General features: G+C 39.1%; 1 protein-coding gene across 1 annotated transcript in view; it reads right to left on the reverse strand.

Moving 5' to 3' along the window:
* The window catches only part of LOC124266479 (golgin subfamily B member 1-like), a 153,812-nt gene extending 139,868 nt beyond the window's left edge, over positions 1-13,944 (reverse strand). Inside the window, 2 exon segments of the mRNA XM_046701269.1 lie at positions 2,516-3,147; positions 13,814-13,944. Coding sequence (XP_046557225.1) covers positions 2,516-3,133 — 618 coding nt within the window. The 5' untranslated portion in view covers positions 3,134-3,147; positions 13,814-13,944.
* Between the last annotated feature and the right edge of the window lie 6,718 nt (positions 13,945-20,662).

A 20,662-nucleotide genomic window follows, 5' to 3' on the forward strand; every position in this document is an offset into this window, starting at 1 on the left:
TCTCTATCTCACCTTGTGGAGGAAGTACGATAGCCGTATTACATCTTACTGATTATAACTTTGTGATGATGGTGTATCTCATCAAGTGCTGGCTTTTGCACAGACTATTTACATGTGGATAATCATGGTAACCAGCTATTCACACCCAGATATTAATGACTTTTGCTCTTATTATTCATATTCAGATAATCAAGGTTTTTGCATTCAAACTTCACATCTAGATAATTAGTCTTCATCCACTGATATTTAATGGACTTCATGCGGAAACCAAATTAAGTCATTCTCTTTATTAGTTAGCTCCTAAATACCAAGAAAAAATTAAAATATAAAACAAGTAATCAAAACTGAAACGTCGATACCAGTAATTTTCTTAAATGAAATTTCATTCATATTAGTAGTAAGTTCTACAAAGGTATTTTTCACCTTTCAAAAAACTTGTTGACATTTGTAAAAACCTGAAATAACTGGTTTGGCCCAACTGGTTCATTTTCCACTTATTCCAAACTCTGTGAATGAGATGAAAGTGTGGATGTATAGTACACGTTCCTGAAACATTATGGGTTAACCTGTACCTATGAAGCCAATTAATTCCAATGTCAAATTCTTCATTAGATACAATCGGCCATAACTGGAAGCATTTGACAGTTACATTTGTTAGAATACAACAACAAATGTATCCTATAATCTGTATCTTTTTGTTACAAAATCATTTTACTAGTCTAGGGATCCCAATGCCAAACAGAAGGGTATCCACTACTAGACGCTTGCAACAAAATAGGGATTCAATGGACAGTGAGTGGATATGGTTAAGTAAGTATGGTTTTACGACACTTTCAGCAATATTCCAGCAATATCACAGCGAGGAACACCAGAAATGTGGGAATCGAACCCGGTCTTTCAGCAAATATTCCAGCAATAGTCCCTTAGACTAAGGCTTAGTCTCTGAATATATATAATTTTGATAGTAACAAACAAGCCCATTTATATTGAAAAGGAGCCCCAGGGAGACCAGAGATCCTGAACCTGAGGAAATCTAGACTTGCTTTATTTAGGGCTTTAGCACTGCAGAGAGGGCTTAGCAGTAGGGAAAATAATGTGGTTCAGGGACTGTGAGACACACTATGAGTCCCTGAGGGGGTATGGATTTGTGATGACCAAGAGATTGTTGATAGATGCACTGCAGACACTGTCAATCACTGCAGTCGGGTGTCAACTGTATTTCTCATACAACCATCATAAAGCTACAATATCTTATTATCACCATTCATGCACCCTACCACCATCAGTGACTGAAACCACTCCCTTCAACTACAGAGGAAATGATTATAAGCCCTATAGACGCGATAGTTACACTTTGGGCTTATTATGCCAACCATTTGATGAAAATCCTCCCAAGTTAGAAGTCAGTGTTTCATGATGTATCCTTAAGAAGTAAATGACCTGAAAACTCAGATGTAATACAGTGTAAGAACATTACTGAAAATTGAATTCTCCCTTCAGAAGAATCTTTATCTACTTAAGTTATGAAGCAATGGCCTAAAAATCACATAATGCAACGTTATCTGTACAAACAATTTGTCTGAAAACCTTCAGTACATACTCTGATCATTGTATCTCATGGCTCTCATACAAACTAAGGGACCATTCATAATTTATGGCCAGGGGATGTGATGATTTTTATGGAGAAGCATGTACAATGTGAATGACCCCCCCTAAAACTTATGCACAAAGTAAGTGACCCTCCCGCATGTCATGTACAAAATCAATGACCCCCCACTTCCAATATTTTTTAAACATAATTTTAAAATATTTTTATGTACAAAATTGCTGACCCCCTAAAAACATGTGTACAAAATTGAAGACCCCCTATATCCCCAGAACAAAATGTGTGACCCCCCTTAAAATCATCATCACCCCCACCAGCCATAAATTATGAACGGTCCCTAAGTATTTCCGTTCTCACAATACAGAGATCAAAAAAGTAATAATACCAACACAAAATGGATACCTGTAATGTGTTATACAGCCAATCTATTGAAGCTATTAATACCCTGGTCAATGTATCAGTATTCACCTGATTATCTTTTTCATCTCCCTGGAGAGCATACAATACAGTGACTTTAGTTTTACTCCGCACTCAGCAATATTCCAGCTATATGGCGGCGGTCTGTAAATAAATGGACCAGACATTCCAGTGATCAACAGCATGAGCATCGATCTACACAACTGGGATACAATGAGATGTGTCAACCATGTCAGCGAGCCTGACCACCCGATCCCATTAGTCGCCTCTTACAACAAGCAAGGCTTACTGAAGACCAATTCTAACCCGGATGTCCACGGGTGGTATACAATAGAGGCTGCCAGTGAGACACTAGATAGACACCATCCCATCCTATCTGGTACCCATGTACTGCATAATTTTCTGTGATTAGTGACCACAACATCACATACAGGGATGACAGGACGACAACAACAACAAAACATCCAGGACATGTGTGACACTTTGACTTACCAGGTGCCGTATTTCTATGTATGCTTCACGCTTGACCCTCACGACCTCCGACTGGTAATGTTCTGCTGTTTTGCGCAACTGCCGGCAATACTGCCTCTCTGCCTCACTTGCCGAGGTCAGCGAGTCCTCAAGCTGCTTCTTGGTACTCCGTAAATCACTGAGTTCATGCAACAGTTTTGATTTCCTTCCATCTTGAGACAGCCGAAGAGATTCTCTCCTGGTCTCGCTGATGTACCGATGCAGAAGAGATTCCTTCTGTTCCAGTTCATGCCTCAGCTTGGTGACTTCCGTCTCCTTCATCCTTGTAAATTTCTGAAGGTCATGTTCATGTTTCTGCTGAAGCTGTTCGCGTTGGTTTTCAAGTTCACGTGACTTTTCGGCCTGAAACTTGGTCTGGAGGTCAGCTATGGTGGCCAGGTGTTTCTGTTGCTCCTGTTCTCGGACCATGCGGATGTCCAACACCTTCTGCCAGTGGACCTGCTTGACATTGCCTCTCTGAAGGTCCAACTGGTTGCGAAGTTTCGCCAGGTGGGTGCGAAGGTCTTCATTTAGAGTCTTTAAACTTTCGACGGAACTTTCACTGACCTGTCGCTCAAGCTTCCATCCAGGCACCGCCATTACTCATCTTCCTTCTGAAAACATACAAAATTGTAGATGAGAGCATAATCTTCAGAAAATTTGCTAAAAACAGACTCCATTTGGTATATCATCAGCATGTGTCCATGAGTCACAAGGATGTTTCCAGATAAAGACTGCATTAAAAACAAACACACCTGTCATTGACCTCTTACTACAAGCCACTAAATAAACTAATGGTATAAGTTATTTAGAGAGAAAGTAAGGGAAATACATCACTTTAACACAAATCTTTCACAAAAAAGTGACATATTCCTGAACTGTCTGAAACAAGTTTCTGAAAATTACATCATCTTCAGTCAAAGAATAAATATAACATTATTACAGGATTAACATACAAAACAGATATGTAAAATTTGACTATTGTTTCATTCCACTATTGGATCTAAAATTTATACATGCAACCGTGTATGTCAACATCTGGCAAAATCAGAGGCCCAGTACAAATCTTGAGATGTCAACCTCTGGCAAAATCAGAGGCCCAGTACAAATCTTGAGATTGATTCAAGTGATATCACGGTCTTTTTCAGAGCATAAAGATGAGATCTTTAAATACAAGATACAACTGACCACAGAGCCATAAACTATCACTGAACTGATCCGCTGTCCAGGCACCATTCACCATTCCTTAGCAGAGTCCTCTACAAGCTAATGGCAACATGAAAGCATACATTTACATGAGAGATAGATGTAAGTCATATAGAGACACATGTTGAACAGTGGAAAGGCTATTTATCATTAGCAGGTCATGATTTACTAAATTCTCTGAAATATGAGCATTTTCACAGACTGATATATCCTGAGAAGAAAATCCCAATGAAAACCCTTAAATTCTGTCAACATTGAACCGTCAGATTCAGACATGGTTCAGTTACAAAGTAAGGAAATCTATAAAAAAAAAAACATTCAACATAACAATATTCAATTTGAAAAACATACACCCTATAGAAAGTTTGTTGTTATTTTTTTCCCCCTGCCTTTAGGTTTTCTAAGGACAAATATCTGTAAAACAAGGAATAAACTTGGTCTGGCCTAAGGTTAAAAAAATGTTCTCCTTCATCTTGGTCTGGTGACAGCTCGACCTCTCCACCAATGAACCAGTGGTCAGTCCTGGATGAAGTTCCTCAAGTGTTCTCCTCAACATGAAGGAGAGCCTCTTGACCACCATCAGGGAGAGATATGCTTGAGGTGCTGGACATCCTTTACTGATGCAGGCCATCTCAAGGTCATCTAGGTCATCCCAGCAGCTACACCATCTGAGATCATTCCACAAGAATTCTTCCTGCCATGACTTTTCGAAATTGTTAAAGTATGGCGGTAATGGTCAGCCGAGTTCTATGATTACTAAGGAATAAGGTCCATTTGCCACTTGGTGAATCTGAATCCTTCATCTCCCACTTCTTTGCAATTTTGATTCAAAATAAATCCAAATTCTGATTCCACGTAGTAGAGGATCATGCTGGAGATGATCACCAGGATCACAAAAAATAGTAATCTACATTTATAAGGTCAATTAAAGGAATTATGTTTTTAAAATTATATTTTTACTTTCAACTAAGCATATTTGGAAAACAAAAAACGTTTACTCTAATAAACGACTGGGATCTTATTTTTTCAACAGACTTCTGAATTATATCTTAAACACTTATATGAGGCTCAGCGCTTATTAGATACCCAGCACTGTTTAAAGGAAAAACAGTATTTTAAGCAAACATATAAACCAAGACACTCTAGTGCAGCATTAACCATAACATAATGATAGGGAAGGCAAGAGTCACTAAAGTGATATGAAAATAATTAAGCTTCAATCATGACTGAAACACTTATCCTGCTTAACTTTCTTATAACAATAACTACTGTCAAGTTCTACATCCTCTCACTCCTCATCCCTGGTCCAAGGAATGACCACCAGCAGGTGTATCAGGCTCACCTAAACACACACTGCATCAATCTGGCCCATCAATAACCCATTCCTTGCACATCAATTAACCTAGCAACCATTTTAATGACATACAGGCATCCTTGAAGGCATCTGCATCTCCACCTTCGAAACATTCTCCTTAACCCCATCGTGTACATCCTTGACTTTAACATGATGAATGCAACAAGTAATACTACCATCCAAGAAAATACTTCAACCCTATCCCCTACATACTAAGCCTTAATCCAGTGACTACAACAAAATATACACAAATTCTAGAATACACTTCCACCCATTCCAATGTATCCTAAACCTTAATCCAGTGATTACAACAAAATATACCCACAATTTTTCATAAACTCCAACCTGACCTTATCCCCCTAAATGCTGAGTGCCATCTTTCTCAACTCAGTGACTAGCATAACTGTAAAGAATCTACAGAAACTATGAGCTTCACAAGACAACAGGTAGACTGAAGATCAAACGTGACCTTTCTTTAACTATTCACCCCGAGCTACATATGGTATTTCAATGCAAAACCTTCAAGCAATGCATACAATTCCTATGGACAGCCAAACAGAGAGATCATGGAATTAAACATGGATCTCTACCTTACCCCTGAACCATAGCAGACAAGCCTGATCTTTGAAGAAGACAAATCACTGGCACCATGGCCATGGATGGCAACAAAATAGCTAGTTTTCTGTTTTCAAGTTGACCAATGTGTTAGGAAGGTTAATTTGGCCACACAAGTAATTCTTTTCAACACAAGGATATAAATTATCACTGACACGCCAACACAGACCTGTTTGTTAATGTTAAAGATAACCAAGGGTTACAAGTTGACAAAAGCTTAGTCTCTGAACAAACAAATCTCACAGAAACAAACAACTCCATATAAATTTGACGTTCTTGGTTAATTTTCATCCCTGTATCAGCAAACAAAACCAAAGTTCATCTTTGGCCATCCAACATGCTATATTGTCGGGCTAAACAGTGACTGTTTAAACACTGCCTATTTCTCTAGTTCACTGTAGACTGATGAATACAATAAAAGATAGGGCTCCATTCATACAGAATTCATGTTATCTTGCATCCAGAATGTACCTGCAATTGTTGCTATATGCTTCATTAGCACCTTCCAGCTATGTCCCAAGTCTAAGGTCAAGTCTGGACCAGACAAACCATTAGTTCTTACCCTACCTGGGTGCCGTTGTACAAAGCGACCTTAGTGCTAGGCCAGTAGTAAGTCTATGTTCAGGTGTAGGAATTACGATCACCTTAGTGCTAGGCCAGTAGTAAGTCTATGTTAAGGTGTAGGAATTACGATCACCTTAGTGCTAGGCCAGTAGTAAGTCTATGTTAAGGTGTAGGAATTACGATCACCTTAGTGCTAGGCCAGTAGTAAGTCTATGTTCAGGTGTAGGAATTACGATCACCTTAGTGCTAGGCCAGTAGTAAGTCTATGTTCAGGTGTAGGAATTACGATCACCTTAGTGCTAGGCCAGTAGTAAGTCTATGTTCAGGTGTAGGAATTACGATCACCTTAGTGCTAGGCCAGTAGTAAGTCTATGTTCAGGTGTAGGAATTACGATCACCTTAGTGCTAGGCCAGTAGTAAGTCTATGTTAAGGTGTAGGAATTACGATCACCTTAGCGCTAGGCCAGTAGTAAGTCTATGTTAAGGTGTAGGAATTACGATCACCTTAGCCCCAGAAACCTCTATTATATGGTCTCTGTTACCACTACAATCGCTTTGTACAACAGCATCCAGCCATGTAACCCTACAGTTACCAAGGTGGTTGTGGTGGTTAAAGCATTCACTCATACAACAGCATCCAGGCATGTAACCCTACAGTTACCAAGGTGGTGGTGGTTAAAGCATTCACTCGTACAACAGCATCCAGGCATGTAACCCTACAGTTACCAAGGTGGTTGTGGTGGTTAAAGCATTCACTTGTACAATAGCATCCAGCCATGTAACCCTACAGTTACCAAGGTGATTGTGGTTAAAGCATTCACTTGTACAACAGCATCCAGCCATGTAACCCTACAGTTACCAAGGTGGTAGTGGTTAAAGCATTCACTCGTACAACAGCATCCAGGCATGTAACCCTACAGTTACCAAGGTGATGGTGGTTAAAGCATTCACTTGTACAACAGCATCCAGGCATGTAACCCTACAGTTACCAAGGTGATGGTGGTTAAAGCATTCACTTGTACAACAGCATCCAGGCATGTAACCCTACAGTTACCAAGGTGGTTGTGGTGGTTAAAGCATTCACTGTACAACAGCATCCAGGCATGTAACCCTACAGTTACCAAGGTGGTTGTGGTGGTTAAAGCATTCACTGCGTACAACAGCATCCAGGCATGTAACCCTACAGTTACCAAGGTGGTGGTGGTGGTTAAAGCATTCACTGTACAACAGCATCCAGGCATGTAACCCTACAGTTACCAAGGTGGTGGTGGTTAAAGCATTCACTCGTACAACAGCATCCAGGCATGTAACCCTACAGTTACCAAGGTGGTGGTGGTTAAAGCATTCACTCGTACAACAGCATCCAGGCATGTAACCCTACAGTTACCAAGGTGGTGGTGGTTAAAGCATTCACTCGTACAACAGCATCCAGGCATGTAACCCTACAGTTACCAAGGTGGTGGTGGTTAAAGCATTCATTGCAACAGCATCCGCATACAGTTACCAGCACAGGCATCCAGGCATGTAACCCTACAGTTACCAAGGTGATGGTGGTTAAAGCATTCACTTGTACAACAGCATCCAGGCATGTAACCCTACAGTTACCAAGGTGATGGTGGTTAAAGCATTCACTTGTACAACAGCATCCAGGCATGTAACCCTACAGTTACCAAGGTGGTGGTGGTTAAAGCATTCACTCGTACAACAGCATCCAGGCATGTAACGCTACAGTTACCAAGGTGATGGTGGTTAAAGCATTCACTGTACAACAGCATCCAGGCATGCTACAGTTACCAAGGTGATGGTGGTTAAAGCATTCACTTTCGTTACAACAGCATCCAGGCATGTAAGGCTACAGTTACCAAGGTGGTGGTGGTTAAAGCATTCACTCGTACAACAGCATCCAGGCATGTAACGCTACAGTTACCAAGGTGGTGGTGGTTAAAGCATTCACTCGTACAACAGCATCCAGGCATGTAACGCTACAGTTACCAAGGTGGTGGTGGTTAAAGCATTCACTCGTACAACAGCATCCAGGCATGTAACCCTACAGTTACCAAGGTGATGGTGGTTAAAGCATTCACTCGTACAACAGCATCCAGGCATGTAACCCTACAGTTACCAAGGTGATGGTGGTTAAAGCATTCACTCGTACAACAGCATCCAGGCATGTAACCCTACAGTTACCAAGGTGGTGGTGGGGTAGCCTAGTGGTTAAAGCATTCACTCGTTACACTAAAGACCCGTGTTCGATTCCCCATATGGGTACAATATGTGAAGCCCATTTCTGGTGTCCCCCCTCATGATATTGCTGGAATATTGGTAAAAGCGACGAAAAACTAAACTCCCTCATTCTCTCACTCCCTCAGTTTGACTGGGGTATCCAAGTCCCACTGAGGCATGGTATCTCTGTGGACAGCAGCCTTAAACCAGCAGAGTTCCACACAAGTACATACATCTGTATGCAAGTTGTGCAACAACCTTGAGCTCAACATTAACCACTTCAACTACTTCACTTTACACTACATTTAAAAATATTTGAACAAATGTATAATCAATTTCCTATATATGAAATTGCACATTCCATTTTCTAGAAGTGATTTCTTTTATCCCAAACATCTGGACACAATAAAGGCAGGAATTTACAACATGGGCAAAGTGCCATCTTTGTTAAGACATTGTTCCCATGTGATCAGGTTTAAAGATCTTCCGCTTTCATGAAATTACAGTTTACGATGTAATCCAATGACAGACGAATCACTGGAATCCACAATTACTGCATCTAGAGCTCATCTTCTTCTTCCTGTTCTACCCTCTGTAGTGTAATTACCTACATGTGTTAATACAGATTCGTTAGGCAGATCAAAGCCAGGTGATAATTGCCTGTCAGGGATTGAATCAAGAAAATTATCCTCATTCTGATGATTCAAACCACTCCCCATAGAAAGAAAAGGATTTTGAGCACCTCTGGTATTTTTCTAAATGAAGGGGAAATTGGGGTGCTTACACACATAACGCTGTAATTGAGTACTTGGAAGCAGGCAGGTTTCACAGGTAGGATTTGGTGGTTGTGGTGCTGGGCTTAACAGTGATGCTTGTATGGGTTATGACAATTTAACATACGGCAATGATTTACTTCTTGAAAATCTGCTGCAGGTTGGAATGAGAGAATTAGGGATTCCTCATCCATAATAATATATTTTTAGTTTTACACCATCAGCAGTATTCCAGCTACATTGTCACTGTCAGCAATATTCCAGCTGCTGATGTAAATAACCACTCATGAACCTATAGCTGGTGAACACTGCACCATCAGGGTACAATATGGCATACAATTAGTCAAGTCATCAAATCTCCATCTTTGTTTGCCTTTCTGAACAGCAGGTGAGTATGGTTTCACACCACTTTTGACAATATTCCTGCAATCTAACAGCAAGCAACACCAGAAATGTGCTTCACACTATACCTATGTGAGGATCAACCCCGGGTCTTTAGTGACCAGCCACCCTTTTACAAAACGCCCTGGAATTCTTCAGTAATAACTTTTATACTTGCTACAGAATGTCTTGAGGGAAGTCATCAAGTTACTGTTATCATTCCTGGACACTGTAAGGGGCAGTAGGGTAGCCTAGTGGTTAAAGCTTTGGCTCATCACACCGAAGACCCTGGTTCGTTTCCCCACATGGGTACAATGTGTGAAGCCCATTTCTTGTGTCCCCCACCATTATATTGCTGGAATATTGCTACAAGAGGCATACAACCATACTCACTCACTCCTGGACACTGTACAATATGTCTTTGGAGCCAAAAACTAACCATGTAAAAGAAGATGAAACAATGGTTGATAGTGTGAGCATACACTGAATGTCTGATCTGTTAACGAATTCCCTAGGGGCGTTTGTCACCTACGATCATAGAAACCCACATTCATGCAGAAAACCCAGCACCCCACGGGAATACTACTGAACACTGTGAATACAGGAACACAATGGAAATCCACAATTCCAAAGGAACCCACAGAAACATACAAGACACTGACATTCTATTTGGAAATCTGCAATCCAAAAGAAAACCCACTTATTCCATTGGAAACCCTCAATCCATCAATACACTCACAAACAAGATTTCAAGGCCAGTTCTTAAGTTTGGGTAAATATACAATTTCCACCTGATGCATGGATACTTAGTTACTTACTTTGCTGAAACATCTGAAACCACCAGCCAGAACAACCAGCCCCACACATACACAAGCCTTGTTACATTATTTGAAATGTCTGCTGCTGACAGTTCGCCAACCACAAACTTAAACCCTCAGCTTTTAATCAACGACAAAAGGCTGATGTCATGTTGGCACCAGCCTTAACTTGAAAGTAGCATAAATACATCAAATATCAGATAATTCAATGTCACATACTGCACACCCCTTACAATCAGTTGACATATTTACACAGCTAAATTATCAAACTTGTTAATTTCAATGAAGCCTTGTTATCAACAAAGATGACACTGTCAACAATTATTTCGGAAATTAAGTTTTTTTCTTGAAGCCTTGGCATCACAATGATGCCAACAGATTTGGAGTTCACATACTTTTTTAAACTACTCTTTTTTTTAAAATAAAGTTTAATTTCACTTTCCATTTTTATAACACTGCACACTTATCATTTGTCTCAACCTTAGTCACTTTGTTCAAAAAGACAAACATCTAGTTTTCCAATACCTTAACCTACCAACCTGCATCCCTGCATGGATCCAGAAAGCTTTAATTCAAAATGGTGTTCACATGAAAGCACCTGGATATATTGTATAAAATGGACATGAATTGCTTTTACAATATGTCTGCCAAGGCCGCCATATCGAAACTTGCATCTGCACCTCCTGAGCAAATTCAGCTGTCATGTTGGAGGAAGCATTATAGCTTCATCAGCACAGTGTGTGGTGTCTGAGGAAATGATGTTTACGGTGCATGGAAAAACAATTTTGAGAGAATATTTTAGCATGGTCAAAGTGCAAAGGTCCACTATAGGTCCAACTTAAACATTTTGAAAACCAGAAAATATGTTTTTCTAACAAAACATGCACATATTTTCTTAACATCTTGAAAATGTTTTTTTCTGCATCTTGAACAAAAATGACTAAGTAATAATAATTAACCATTGTATATGAAGCAGTGACAGTTCACATATTTTGTTTACTTAAAAATTCAATAAAAAGGTTGGACAAAAACATTTCTTGTTTGTGTTATACAGTTTTGTGGGCAACAGTATTATTCATGCTATTCTCCTAGCCTGTTCTTTGTGTAAGCCAGGTAAATGAACATGTATATCACATGCATTTCATGTTAGTGGGAATCTTTGTTATAATATTGAGGATTTTGTTTGGCTGACAAGATCATCTGCTTCAGTAAGATTATACCTCACACAATACAATTTAAAATAGAAAAAAACTGGGGGTAATCTCATTGTTTGTATGGAAAAGATGCTTTGACAACAAATGTGTGACATACAGCCTTCTGTCCAGTGATTTAAAACAGCAATTTCCCTTTTCTGAAAGCCTAAAACATCCCTCAGGTGCAGAAATGTTTGTTTCCACATCTTGCAGTCACACAGGAAAGTCCCAAAGTAGATACACTTAGTGCACAGATAACAGCAATCATCTTTCCTTCAGGGACCCAAAACCCCCTACCCATGTCCCTTCACATTTCAAGATATTAGACCAATCTATCTCTGTCACCTTCAGATGAAAAAAAAACACCCCAAACACGACCGATAACCATGGGTCAGAAATAGCCTTAAATCCTCTTCCTCCAGTGTTTTTTATCAGGACACTGATTGAAGTGGCAATATTCCAGAAGTTTCTGGAGCATTAAGATACGTGATAGAAAACTCCCACTGTCCTGCCCAGAACTAGAACACATCCTGACTCTCACTCAGGAAGAGCTTGACATATCTTGATCTCCACCACAGGATCTCCAACCTCCAAATGCAAATTAAGCAAAACACAGGCACCTGTTCCTGACTCTAAACCTTCCATGGCCTCAATTCTGAAGACACATAAACAAGAAATGTGAATTGCAAGAAGCAGGAAATAATCTGACAGTATCATTGAATCCTTCTGAACTAATGTCTTTGTTAACAATTCTTCTCTGATGCCTTTGTAATTATTTACAAGTAAAGACTAAAGAATTCTATTGAGACAATGTCTGAGAAGGATATACACTTAAGAACTGCAAATGAACTTTTATTTGTTGCTGATCCCATTCACTGACAACATGAAACCCCAAATTGGGCAGCCTTTATAGCTGCACATCGAATCAAAATTTAGTTTAAAAATCATATACTGTTGATGGCACGGTCAAGTGAGTAATATATTCAGCTCTAAAATCAGATATATCACATACACACAACACTGGCACCAATAAGAACAAAATAAAAAGTCTGGAAACAGATTAAAAGGGTGAAACTGATGTCTTCTGTTGTCACACTTGTCATTTCATTAGGTCCTCATACCACAGTGTACAAATAACAGGCATGGTGCCAAACATTACGTACACTGATTAGACCATAAAGAGAGTGCCTGGATTGTCTGCTAGTCTCTGGAGCTCTTCAAGAACTCTGTTTGGACATATATTGACCAGAACATCTATGGAACATAGAAACAGTGAGTGAGTGAGTGAGTGAGTGAGTGAGTGTCTGGTGGTGCTGAGTGGTGGGTGACCAGAACATCTATGGTGACATACAAACAGTGAGTGAGTGAGTGAGTGGAGTGGGTGGGTGGGTGGGTTGTGACACAACAGGGGTCACCAGCAAGGGGAGTCACACATTATGTCCATATGGGGAATGAACCCAGTCCTTCTGAGTGACGAATGAATGCTAATTACATGGACATTTGTAAACATCACTGTTATAGTATACCCTGTAAGAAATTCTGGGAAACTTTTCTTAAAGACAAACATAACCTCCACCCCCCAACCCCCATCCCAAGTAACATAACGTAAAGGTCACAGATCACGTGATAAGAATTTTTCCTCCTTTTGACCACTCAGAACAAAGTACAGAGATACACAGTCAGATAAAAAGGAAATCTGCTAATGGAAACACAATCTATGTTTTAGAAAAGAACTGGTGCACATTTTACAGTGTATAAGGTCATTGCCCCCGAGAACAACCAGCCTTAATCATTCAACAGAACAGATTCCAATTGGGCGTAATAGACAAATAACGGTGAGAACTGTATAAATGGACCACTAAAACTCTGTACAGATAACAGGTGTCAGATGAAAGGATTGGCATGTCCTACACCGCCAGTAGAACTCGCCACTCAGACAATTTCTATAAAAAAGTGTGTTGCCTCACACCACAGAGCATTGCTCCTGCCATTCCATGGAAGAAACATAGCATAATGATGATGCTCCCGATTAATTTACACATCCCATAAGTACTTATCCTCCACCTCCCATACATTCAAGTAACGCAAAACAAAATGGTTGAATTTGAAAAACTATAGCATATTTCCCTCAAAACTACTTTTAATATACTCACAATCTCTGGAGAGCTGGTCAGCCTCTCATGCTGGCTACATCCGAAATCAGTTGCTTGAATGTGTAGCCAGCATCTTCGTCAAACATCTATTCTTAGCAGCGGCAACGAGGAGGGGTTCCCTCCTCTCCGAAACCTCAACCAAACTGATCCACAAACACAAATATCTTAACGGTTGTTTAATTATCCGCTACATTAATCAAACATAATTGGAGCACAAACACCAATTATAAAATACCATACAGATGCCAGTATCCAGCTTGACTGTGTAATTTGAACCAATGACATTTAATATAATTGCTGAGAAAATATATAGCCAGTGTAATAGCTCTCATTATCGTGATCATGGATGTTCCGTCGTCCATTTACATAGCTGTAGAAACAGAGCATGTGTGTTCTGGTGCTGCAGTTCAAATATGCTGTGCACGTTTGTGGTTATTAATGATTGAATTACGGACTCAGAAAATAAATAATCCATAAGGCCAGTCACTTAATACACATTTACATGTCTCACAATGTTGGTATTTACATTGTACATGCATCATATTGATATTACAGTAACATGCCTGGGAATATATTTATCTGGGGAATTCAAATCACACAGATTCACATCACTTAGATTTGAAGTTTTAGATTTTCAAAATTTCTTGACATCTCTTTTGGCTCTTTAATGTTGTTATTTGATAAGGTACAGCTTGCCTGATTCATCATCTGACCACAGATGATGGTGGAATGCACAACACTGTGCATCAGTACACAGAATATGCAGGTCAAAAGCTCTTAAAATGATGCCGTTTGAACAGGTAGGCTTTTCATAAATACCTTCACCAGGTATTCAAGTACAAATAATTAACTAGCATGCAGTAACTTTCAATAGTTTTGCTGTGTAGTCTATTCATTCTCGCATATTAGAAGACTAGAATCATTTGGGCATCATGTCAGAAACGACTTCACTGGGAGTCGAAAAAAAAGGGAACTTAAGAATTTATTATACACCTGTCCATGAACAAAAAAGTGTCTGTTACACAGTGTTCAGCATCGTTCTCATCAGACACATCACAAGAATATAACAGTTAAATTCCTTTGATCCTGTGCCTAAAGAGCAGGTACAGTAAAGTGTTGCATCATACAAGGTGGTAGCAATGTATTCCTGCTTCATTATCATGGCACACTTAAAGGATCCTTCATTCAGATTCCTAGGTACTGCTTGTTTTCCTACATCATGGAGGTTTGAGCAGACTAATGGGTGTAATTTCTGTCTATCATCCTGTGTAAACATATACCTGCAGGGGCACTGGGAAGTGTATTTCCTCACTGCTTGAAGTTTAGGCAAATGGATTCTCCTAGCTGGTACAACTTGCAGGCGACCTTGACATTGGCATAACATGAAATATTCACACCTGTCCTAGTGATTTTCTTTTCAACTCCATGTAAGTTAATTAATATAATGGTTATCTGTTCCATTAAGTTAACAAATTTTATGTGGGTTGTTTATGTTTCTGTTATGTTTCATTTCAACTCTTAACTCTTAAACCAACACATATTTCTTCATGGAACTCTGCAGACATATCAGGCATGTACTGAACTGGTGCCTTTTGATATTCAGGAATGTTTCATTTTTTCTGCAATTCTTATGCCATAATATGGAATCTGTCTAGGCTCGTTTAGTGTAGGGATTATTAAAGTGTATTCATAAACTGTTCCACATTCTTTATGAAACTTTGTAAACACATTTGGCAAGAGCTGATCTGGTGCTTTTTCTGTTTGTGTCATATTTTGATGTGGCCCTCCTAAGAAATCTGTGTATTATTTCATGAATGACCCAAAGCTTGGCTGCCTTGACTTGACAATACAATAAGGATGCTGAAAGCTTGGCTGCCTTGACTTGACAATACAATAAGGATTCTGAAAGCTTGGCTGCCTTGACTTGACAATACAATAAGGATTCTGAAAGCTTGGCTGCCTTGACTTGACAATACAATAAGGATGCTGAAAGCTTGGCTGCCTTGACTTGACAATACAATAAGGATTCTGAAAGCTTGGCTGCCTTGACTTGACAATACAATAAGGATGCTGAAAGCTTGGCTGCCTTGACTTGACAATACAATAAGGATGCTGAAAGCTTGGCTGCCTTGATTTGACAATACAATAAGGATGCTGAAAGCTTGGCTGCCTTGACTTGACAATACAATAAGGATTCTGAAAGCTTGGCTGCCTTGACTTGACAATACATTAGGGATGCTGAAAGCTTGGCTGCCTTGATTTGACAATACAATAAGGATGCTGAAAGCTTCAGGAAGTTAGAAGACACACAGGTGCTGAAGTCAATCATATCACAGGAAGTCAAGGTGTCCTGCAGAAAGACAACTCTTTGTTTCTCAAGTAAAGTGTTAAGGCCCTAAAATAAAATGTTTAGTTTCGATTACCCGACCGACCCTTGAATTCTGGTGCTGGCCCTACTCTGTTAGCAGTATGAATAAGCTTTCAGATACCATTGTTTTTCAAAGGCACTAAAGGACATCGGTGTTATTAGTTTGTACTTCTAAAAAAAAATATTTAAAAAATATGCACCTACCCATCCTAAATTTTAAAGAGGTGTTATCAGAACCACAAGAAAAAATTGTATATGGCCTAAATGCTAATAAGATGCTTATCTCTTAACAACAAGCAGACTCTGGCATCATCACCATCATTTTTCTGAGACAAAGTAAGATTGTTTTGTTGTAATTTATTCTAAAAATCCAAGAAAACTAAAGTCATCTATATCTCCTGTCCTTTCAAATGTGTGTTCAGTCTCAAATAACGTAAACGAAAACCCAATAAATACCTCTTTATATTCCCAAAAGGTTAATCCTAAAGATCATCCTATCTGACATTATGAGTGATGATCAGACCAAATGATTCCCTCTGTTCTTGAAATGCTTATCTTATCATCCAAGGACACCAATCAGTAAATCTTTTATGTGATAGAACGCATACTGTTCAGTATACTGTGTTACATTTAATATTTTCCAAATCTGAATCATAATTGTTGTGCCGATACAACAATATTGAGAGAATATGAACTTATGAAGTAAAAGCACTGTATCACAATATGAATTATATCGCACTTATATTATGATAGGCATCACATCGTGGCTTCATCGCATCACTACACGTCAGTTATGGTACTTCCATAACTAAATAGCCCCAACTTTCTGTCCTGATGTATGATGCTGTGATGGTTATTCTCTCCCACCTCTCCTTTATATCCAACCCTAAATAACTGGTTTTCACATCTCAAACAGAGAAGATGAGATATTGTAGAAGAGAAAGATATAGGGGCACTGTGAATAATCTCCATTTCAGAGCAGCCAGGAAATACTAGTGAATTCCCGGAGCCTATGGTAAGGGGTTGAGATTGTGTCTTCTCTGCTCACACAGCTGTCACAGATACATAAGGCTGCTGTATAAGTCTCTGACATCTCTCTGACACCCAGTTTACAGTTTTGACAGAAAACAATTAACAGCAACCAAAAGAGATACCTTGGCTGGGCAATTTCTTGCCCAAAGCAGTCTGGCTTTTGTTAAGGGTATATTTTGAGCAAGCTCCTCATTCACAAGCTCAACATTCAGATACAGTGGAGAACTCATAGGACTTTAAACAAATAGACAGTGACCATGTGATTCAGAGTCATTTTTATTGTACAAGGTAGTTTTTTGTATCACATATCAAGCCAGGTGACCTAACTTACATCAGATGTATTAAGAAATCAAGACACACAAGTTCTTAGCAGGAACAGAATCAGTGGACGTTCAGTGACATCTGCTCCTGACAATTGAGTTTTTGACTGTCATCATTTAGGATATCTTAGGACTCTCTCCTGCCCTTTCATCAGATGAATATTGAGTCAGAATGATGAGTTCATAAACATACATGTTCAGGTGTTCTCAAAAGTAGGATTAACATGTAAATTTAACACTATATGCGAAAGCCAATGACTAGCTTCCTTCTCTAGATTTCTGTAGTCCAGGGCTCCAGATAAGGTCCGTATCGGTGTATGTAAACAGGTAAAAAATATGCACGATACGGTAGGAAATAATTTAGAAAATGTAGCAGATACGCACCACAGCAATGGTGTACGGTCTTAGAATCATTTACAGATGTATTTATCTTGAAAATTTATTGTTTTATTGTTTATTGACCTGTTTACACAAGAGTAGCAATGTTGTGGTGCATATATGAAATTAAAGACAAGATTACTGATACGCCATTAAATTCCATTCAGTACTCTAAATGTACTCTTAAGTTTTACAGTACTCCTGATGTTGAAAAATTATCTGGAGCCCTGGTAGTCTCTTAAAGTCTTAATGCCAGTGATTGATGTTCAGATGGTCAGGGTGACTTGGAATCTGCCCTTACGGAACACCTCATCAACAATCCTGACCCGTTTCCTGGCACCAAACTAAACTGCACCATGCCTACATCAATCACTGGAAAAAGAAAACACTTCACTCACTCACTCATTCACTCACTCACTCTGGGATAAAAGAATTAAGATGTTCTGTCCCTTCGGACAGATTTCAAATATTTCAGCTGTTATTTTTGCGTTTTGATTGGGTACTTAATCAGTGGAGATTTATTTGTTTGAACTTGAGTGAAACAATCTGACACAGACTGTCTGGACATTGCATTTTATCTTAAAGAAATATCAAACCTTATGGCAATGCTAAGCAATTTCAATAATTTTAATGTCCATACTCAGTGGCATTATGGGAACTACTGGCATCCAGTCATAGTTCTTATGTTGTAAGATGCAACAGTGTGAGCCCCATAGAATGTTGTATATGTTACTGATGAAATGTAAGAGTACTAATTTGTGTCACAGGGATATGATGATAGGATCGGTCCAGTGCCAGTTCAGTATTTCTAAGAGAGAAGGCAAAACACCCTTTTTATCTTTGGATTATAGTATAACATCTGTAATATTTGCCTGAGACTATCCACCTGATAAACAAACCAGATTCTGATATTTAACTATTTTGGCTCGGTCCAGTAGTAATTATTTTTTCAGATGTGGGGTAAGACATACAAATTTCTTTCCCATAATCCCTACGGAAATAAACGTACTTTCTGTTTGTGGTTCACCTTATGTCCAACCTTTCATCTCCAGAAAAACATGTTTAATACTCTTCAGAGAAAACATAAGTAGTAGGTGGGTAAGCTGTTTCTGGCAAATACTGCTTTCCAGACAACAATAAAACAAAGCAGAACAACCTGCTACAGTTACAACAGGTGAGGTCATAAACATCAAGATGGCTGTATTTATGCCCAACACAAACATTTCCCCTGACTGTTCAACAGGCAGTGGAAATGATGGCTGGCTTATCTGGGAACTATCTGCACTACCTGCCTTTCTTTGGGGCTTGTTCTTGATTCAAATGTACAAATGGAACATGTGTTTATGTGATTTGATATCAAGTACGGATCATAACGAATCATCAACCTTTGAGCCACACCTAGTTCAAAACTACTGATTTCTTGATGCTGGCGCGCTGATTTCTCTGAAACTGTGGATCAAAACCAGCTGTTGGATCCAACGTTCTTTAAAGACAAATTTCCTGTTTGTGGCGATTTGAACAATATTTATTCAAAGAACACATTTCTTCATAAAGGTACTGTTTATTTTCATTGGCTAATGTCGGAAGTGATCAGTTGATATAATGTATTTATTGACAAGGCACAAGAAAATGGTATAAGAGTACTAGACCAGACAGAAGATACAAGATCCAGATGATATAGGATGCCAAATAGCAAAGTCTGTAATAATAGACTAATAAGTAAGGTCACACACAAACAAGGTCCAAACACACAAGGCAAACACGATTCCACTAAAGATCCCATATGGAAAGGTAGAAACAAAGATCTAGACAAGCAAATTTAAAACTAACAAGAATCCAGTCTAACAAGGTCCAAGCTGAATAGATCCATGTGAAGGTGACTTCATCCTTTGCTTTGGTTTGTCCTTCAAGCAGTATCCACACAACATCCAGAGAACAACCACACAACAACTACACAACAACACACAACAACAACATCCACACAACTACAGAACAACCACACAACATCCACACAACTACAGAACAGCCATGCAACATCCACACTTTGAGTGCACTGAACTCAGGTCTGACATTTCCTGGCGACGTCACGTCACATCTGGGGTAGCGTGTGTACGGATCAGGATGCATGAACGATGTTTTCAAAGTGCATGTCAATCTGCCATACATGTATATTTATATAACTGACATTTCACACAAGTTGACTCAGGACAGACTTCACAGTGTGTGCTTGCTCTGTGAACAAGACCGTCAATGTTCTACATTTTCTGGTATGATCTGAATATACTTGGGACATCCTGTCGACATGCTCATAATCATTTAGTGTATCCTCGTGGAACAACAAATAATGACTCCTTATATTTGACAGGACTGAATGATAATGATACACAAATTAAGCTTATTTCCAGATGTAGGTTGTAGAATAAGTCTACATTTATTTCAGAAACTGATAATAGCTAGTATTTATTAGTAAGATAGATACAAATTAAAATCATGCTACCATTGTTTCTTAGTACATGAAGAGCACACTTCCATTGTTTAGATAATGGTTCTTCTATGTCAAAGTCTGCAATGCTTTAGTTATATCAAAGTGGCTGGTAAATAATCAAATCATGACAGCCAAATCAGTGACTAATAGCATGAGCAACACTCCATTTCAACAGGTTATGATGACATCAGGTCTGACAGGTTGCCAACCAGACCATGCTCACAACCTGACTAGCACGAGATACATGGGAATGTATCTACACAGGA

Source organism: Haliotis rubra, unplaced genomic scaffold, assembly GCF_003918875.1.
Source record: "Haliotis rubra isolate DU_JTF1 unplaced genomic scaffold, ASM391887v1 Scf126, whole genome shotgun sequence".
Classification (NCBI taxonomy): domain Eukaryota; kingdom Metazoa; phylum Mollusca; class Gastropoda; order Lepetellida; family Haliotidae; genus Haliotis; species Haliotis rubra.